The sequence below is a fragment of the Vigna unguiculata genome, chromosome 7 (assembly GCF_037176805.1).
Source record: "Vigna unguiculata cultivar grain cowpea cultivar isolate G323 ecotype 2 chromosome 7, ASM3717680v1, whole genome shotgun sequence".
Taxonomy (NCBI): Eukaryota; Viridiplantae; Streptophyta; class Magnoliopsida; order Fabales; family Fabaceae; genus Vigna; species Vigna unguiculata.
The window spans coordinates 42,458,585-42,464,584 of record NC_140798.1 but is presented as its reverse complement, the minus strand read 5'-3'; the positions used below and the strand labels follow the sequence as shown (position 1 = coordinate 42,464,584).

The 6,000-nt window shown below is 30.5% G+C and overlaps 1 protein-coding gene across 2 annotated transcripts; it reads right to left on the bottom strand.

The window, feature by feature from the left end:
* Nucleotides 1–385: 385 nt before the first annotated feature.
* LOC114191860 (membrane steroid-binding protein 1-like) lies at nucleotides 386–2,576 on the bottom strand. Of its 2 annotated transcripts, XM_085665174.1 has the most exons (3): nucleotides 2,443–2,576; nucleotides 2,265–2,391; nucleotides 386–1,017 (listed from the first exon to the last, which is right to left on the bottom strand). In XM_085665174.1, exons 1-3 carry the CDS (start codon nucleotides 2,570–2,572, stop codon nucleotides 654–656), a joined length of 621 nt encoding a protein of 206 aa, XP_085521300.1. In that variant the 5' UTR covers nucleotides 2,573–2,576; the 3' UTR covers nucleotides 386–653. The 2 variants fall into 2 exon arrangements, with proteins under 2 accessions (XP_085521300.1, XP_027937100.1); XM_028081299.2 differs by having other exon boundaries at nucleotides 2,265–2,572.
* Nucleotides 2,577–6,000: the final 3,424 nt, after the last annotated feature.

Genomic DNA, 6,000 nt, shown 5'->3' with positions numbered 1-6,000 from the left:
ATGAAACTTTATTTTCTCTTAACCTGACTTTGCATACCTTTCCCTCTGGCCCATCTCATTAGCACCCCAGCACCATTTTCTTCGCTGACATGTATAACCCCACAAAACCCTGTCCAATTTCTTTGCTGCTTTATTTTATTTTACTTTAATTTCATTAGACTTCTGCTTAGTACTTCTACTCAATCTAATTTCTTTGTTGGTATTTCCAATAAAAATCCCTTCTCCCAAGATTTAGGTACCAAAGCAATAAATACATTCAATTGAGAGATATCGGGCATTCAAAAACAGAAAGCACCAACTTTTATCGGATGAATTTCAGTACTCAGAAATTTCCAAGAAAAAAAATGTTTCTGCATCATACATAAACTAGTTATACCATACAATGTGAAAGACTAATTATGCTTTATTTATTTTTGTCACAAAAATATTATTCAATAAAACTTACCAGTCTAATATAACACGTACACACTATTAAATTTAAAAAATCTACCCACAGTTGATTATTATAAAACCGAATATTCAAATAAAGAAATAAAGGGACAATCAGAGGATATTTATCTTCTAAAAAGCTGGCCTTACATTTACTCGGTCTTTACGCTGCATATTTTTGTCTCTCTCCATTTCGACACGGGCATTGTGGGACAACTCAAGCATCACTCTTCTTTTCCTGCATCAATGTTTGAAGGGGTTTCTTCACTTTTAACAGCACCAGTTTCTGATTTGCCATCTTCATTGGGCTTGACGGCAGGAGCAGTATCAATATCACGGGAAGTTGTTTCTGATGGTTCTGCGGTGGACTCTGATTCAGTTGCAGGAACATCACTTTTAACAGTTCCAACCTTTACATACTTGCTCATGAACTTATATTCCCAGTCTTGTAAAGCATCAAGCTCAAATGGGCCAGGGCCAGAAATATCCCCAGTCAGATCTTTCTCTTCAAAAGACATCTTTGCTAGAGCCCTGCTAGCATCCTTTCCAGCAAATAGAGCATAAGGTCCACCAGGTCCATAAAACATTCTGGAAGGACACAATTCCATGTGATAAAAACAGTGCTGTTAAGACCCAACTAAAATATATTAAGGAACAAAAAAAACATCACCGGTATTATACAATTATACTCTTGACAGATAGAAAATGAACTATGTTGTCAAGCGAAATCATGTACCACTTCAGTTTGTTGAATTTTTCCATAAAAAGCATATGCTATCTTAAAGGAGGGAACGTTTGGCTGAGCTAAAGTAGCAAGGAGCAGACCAAACAGAAAACATTACAGCAGAAACAAACAAGGCTTGCAGTGATAAAAGTTAATTGAAAATGCAATGAAGAAAACATATTTCACATCAGTATAAAAAAAGGGGGCCAAGTTCCAGGAGAGATAAGTTAGGTAGCAAAGACGATGATTTTGATTGAATCTCCATGCGTCTCAAACGAAAATGGCTGATGATACAGAACTCTGGCTCCTCAATGACGCATCCAAGTCCATCTCAAACAAAGTTAAGCCCAATAAAAATAAAGATCAAAATGAGCATTACATTATTCCCAAATTGAGATGGGTCAAGGTATACACAAACATGTAGTGAGCTTAATAAGTAAACACTGAAAGTTTCACCTTCGACCCACTCAACAAAGCAACTACCAGTAAAAGTTAATGTCGACGGAGATGACAGAAATTTAGCTTTAAAAACCCAACAAGACCTTCCACAAAACAAAAGTTTCTATAAATCCCCCCTTCCGATTTTCTACTTAAACCATGTACTTTGCATGTTTGTTCTGTGGTTAGAAAATCAATTCCCAAACTTTTCAACGAACAACATACTCAAAAAACACACTTTAGACAGGCATTGTAATCAGGTACAGCTCAAAACTAGCTCTACTCAACTTTAAAACAAACTGGTCCTCAATAATATACGAGGAACAGGTTATCTTCTCATCACATGTCACATTAACAACAGAAATAGCCACGTACAGAAAGCAAAATCCTGACCTTTACAAAAGCAAAAAGAACCCCCAAACTCACAAAATTGAAATACACAAAAGGGCAGCAGAAAATGCATAACTCAAAAAATGTTAAAGAGAGAGAAGTAATGCATGATACCAAAAACATGAAGTGAACAAGGTTAATCCAAAAAAAACCTAACTTGGAAGGCATTCACTATGAACACAAAATAAATAAAATACCCAAAATAAGCACAGAACATCAAAATGAAACAAAACAGCACCGAACAAATTAAGAAGAAATGGGTGGGTTTTGTGTAGCCAATAACCTGCTCTGGGAGACATCGTAGATCTGTCCCTTGATGGCCATAAGCAAGGGTTTACTCTGATCAGTGCCGTCGTAGGCTTTGAGCTCCTCAGCCGTGATCTCACCGAGCTGGACCGGCGGCCGCAGAGGCGGCATCTCCTCCTCCTCGACGTGGCGGGGCCGGGGGCGCTCCGGTGGAGCCCCAAAGACACCCAAAACGACGTAGTAAACGGCCAGAATTAAAGCAAGCACAGTGAAAAAGGTGGAAGGAGTTAGGCCAGTGTAGACCACTATGGCCTCCTTCAAGGTCTCCCAGAGTTGCACAGACATTGTCAGAGAGAGAAAAAAAGAGACTCTGAAGAGGCTACCAAGAGAAGGAAGATATGATTTTGTTTGGTTTGGTTTGATAATAGTAATATATAGCAATGAAGAATAAACCGAATATATTGAGGTTTGAGGGTTTGGTCATGATTTCTTGTCCTATCTTCTCACCTAACCACCTTCCTTTTGCCCAATTGCTAAATTACAGTTTTCCTTTTGTAGCTTTTCCATTAAATTTCTTTAACTTGCTTATTTCTCATTTTAAGAAAATCAATCCATACTTTTTTTACCTTTAAAAAAATTTAATTAATCACTTCTTTCATCAATTTATAATTATTCTTAATAATAACTTCACTGTAACATCACTTCAAAATTGTTGCAAAATACTAAGTGCGAACAATTTTTTTCTAGTCACATATCTAAAATAAAGTAGTTGTTTTTAACCACTGTTATAATAATATTTTCAATAATTTTATTCTTTTTATGATGAATGAGTTTTAGCTTTTAGACTTTAAATTTTGGTTTTTAATATGCAATCACTTTGATTCATTGCTCACTTTTCTTCAGCATATTAGAATTTTGTTTACAAACAATGTTATAGTTTTTTTGGCTGGAATTGTCTCTCACACTTTCTGCTAGATTTTTAATCGAAACATCTTAGATTTACGACAAATAGTTGTGTAAAGAAAAATACTGAACAGGTCTTGCTAAAGGGTATTATAAAAAAATGGATTATAACTTGTTTCATATATATATATATATATATATATATATATATATATATATATATATATATATATATATATATATATATATATATATATATATATATATATATATATATATATATATATATGAATGAAATGTGAGGTCATCATAAATTTAAACGAATTAAATTTTATTTAATATGATTTGACAGGTGTCTTAACAAATTATTTGATTTTCAAATATCAAGACACGTAAGATAATAAAAGAATTATATGTCATTTTATTAAATATGTAAATAGAATAAGGGTAGGATAAGCGAGTGGTTGATTAAAATAATTAATTTACATTAAATTATATAAAAGTTTATAATTAATTTTGATATTAAATAAATTTTAATGTTAATAATTATTAATATAAAAATATTGATGAGTGTTATACAATTATTATTTATAATATAATTGATGCACAAAATAATGTTAAAAATAATTAAATAATAAAATGATTTTAATATAATTTTATCTTTAAAATATTTGAAAAAGAAATTGAATATCATCAAGTTTAATATTTCTTCACTATTAATTTGTTCAATAAAATTTAATGATTAATTTTCTTATTCATGTCTCAGTTTAACATTTATTTTATTTTTAATTATACAATAAAATCATAATATTTTGGATTTAATAGGAAGAAAAAATACAATAGAAATATTTTCACGTACCATTATAAGTGATATAATCTTAATCATCTCTAACAGTAAAATAAATTAAAAGGAACATAGTAAATAATGATAATATGTGATAGACAAAAAATTTGATATTATTAAATATAAAATTAATTTGTTAAAATAAAATTATTTAGTAACTTTTATATTATTTAATATGATATTGTATTAGTTATTTTTATTATAAAAATAAAATTATATCAAAATTTAAATAAAAACAAATTATAATTTTACATTAAAGTATACAAATTAAAATATATTTAATTTTATATTTTATTATAAAATCATAAATAAGTAGTAATTTTTAATATTTTTTAATTAAATTATCGTACAAGTAACATTTTTATTTTCTTTAACAAATTTTAATATAAAATAAAATGGCAGTATTAGAAAAGTAATATAGTAATTGAGTTACAAATTCTTCATAGTAAAATATGAAATAAAGTTTTTCTTAAAAAAACTTTTCCATTTTATTAATTTCTTAAGAAAAAAATATATTGTGAGTTTATAATTAATATAATAACAATGTTGATCCTTTAGGTGAATTTAGAATGGGGACGAAGCCTACAAGGAAGGGAAGGATCGAACCCAAAGAGTTGCAAGTTGGAAGTGGTTGTATGTTAATTTTTTTTGCATGTGACATTATTATTGGACAACAATAGGTCTAACCCATCACATCACACTATTATAGAGTATGTGCATATTTGTTTTCAGTCCTCACGTGTTCTATGTGTTTTAACCACTATTTTGTCTTGCAAAATATATTAATTAATTTTAAATATAATTATTTAAAGTTTGCATCATAAATTGAAAATACAAAAAGGAAAGTAATCTAATCAGTGCTTAGTTTATTCTTTTAAATATTTTTAAAAATAAATTTATATAATGTAACATTTTAACAAAATGTTAAAGTAAAGAATAGTTAATGTTATTATGTAGTGGTCCGGAGTTGTCAAAATGGGTTGGAACCCAGCTCACCACGGGCTCGAGTCAGGTTGGGTTGAAATTTTTTTACAAATTTTAATACGGGTTGATTTTTGACCCGGCTCATTTAGAACTCGGCTCATCCGGGTTGAACCCGTGGTGAGCCGGGTTGGCTCACCAACCCGCAGATAAAAGGGTCATATAAGTGTTTTTTGATTAAGTTGAACTTTACATTTTGGTATGTTAGGTTGTTTTTTTAGCCAACACATAAATAATTTGTATTTTTTTTATTTTGGTTTGTATTTGGATTGTATTAAAGTTTATTTAGATTTTAATTAGAATTATAATTTAGTTTTGACTGAAAAATAAATAAAAAAAATTGTGTTTTTTTTAATTAAGTGAACCCATGAGCCAACTCGTTTAACCCGCCAACCCGTAATGGGTCGGGCCGGGTTCGAATTTTGTTGACTCGCTAAAAGGTGAGCCGGGTTGGGTTGACTCACTAAATCATCAACCCGTGGTGGGTTGAGCCGTGTCGAATCGGGTTACCCGTTTTGACAGCTCTAAGTGTCCCATGTAAAAAAATATTGTCGAAGAAAACATCATAATTAAAAACAACGAGAAAGAGGTTACAAGATTAACCATTACAGTTATCCAACGATTTAATTATACAGATGTTTATAATTGATGATTGTCGTTACAAAAAAAAAAAAAGACATAAAAGACAAATAATAAAACAGAAGCACATGGAGAAGGGTAATCTAGTGAAAATAAAATGAGCAAATAATAATCAAGCTACTTTAAACACTATCAACATGTATTACCGGACATAGAAGACACACTAACTCAATTATTTGGACACATGTAATGAAATTGGATTTATGGGAAACTTGCATTTGTGGATCTACTACTCTACATTGTAGAGCAAATGGGCCTACCACACACAAGATTAATTCATGATAATCTGAGGTCATTATTATGCCTTAAACTAAGACCTCATACTACTCTCACCACATATTATTATACTCTGTGTGAGTCTAAATGATCATTAGAGTGTCAATATGTAATCTTACTTGAATCCATA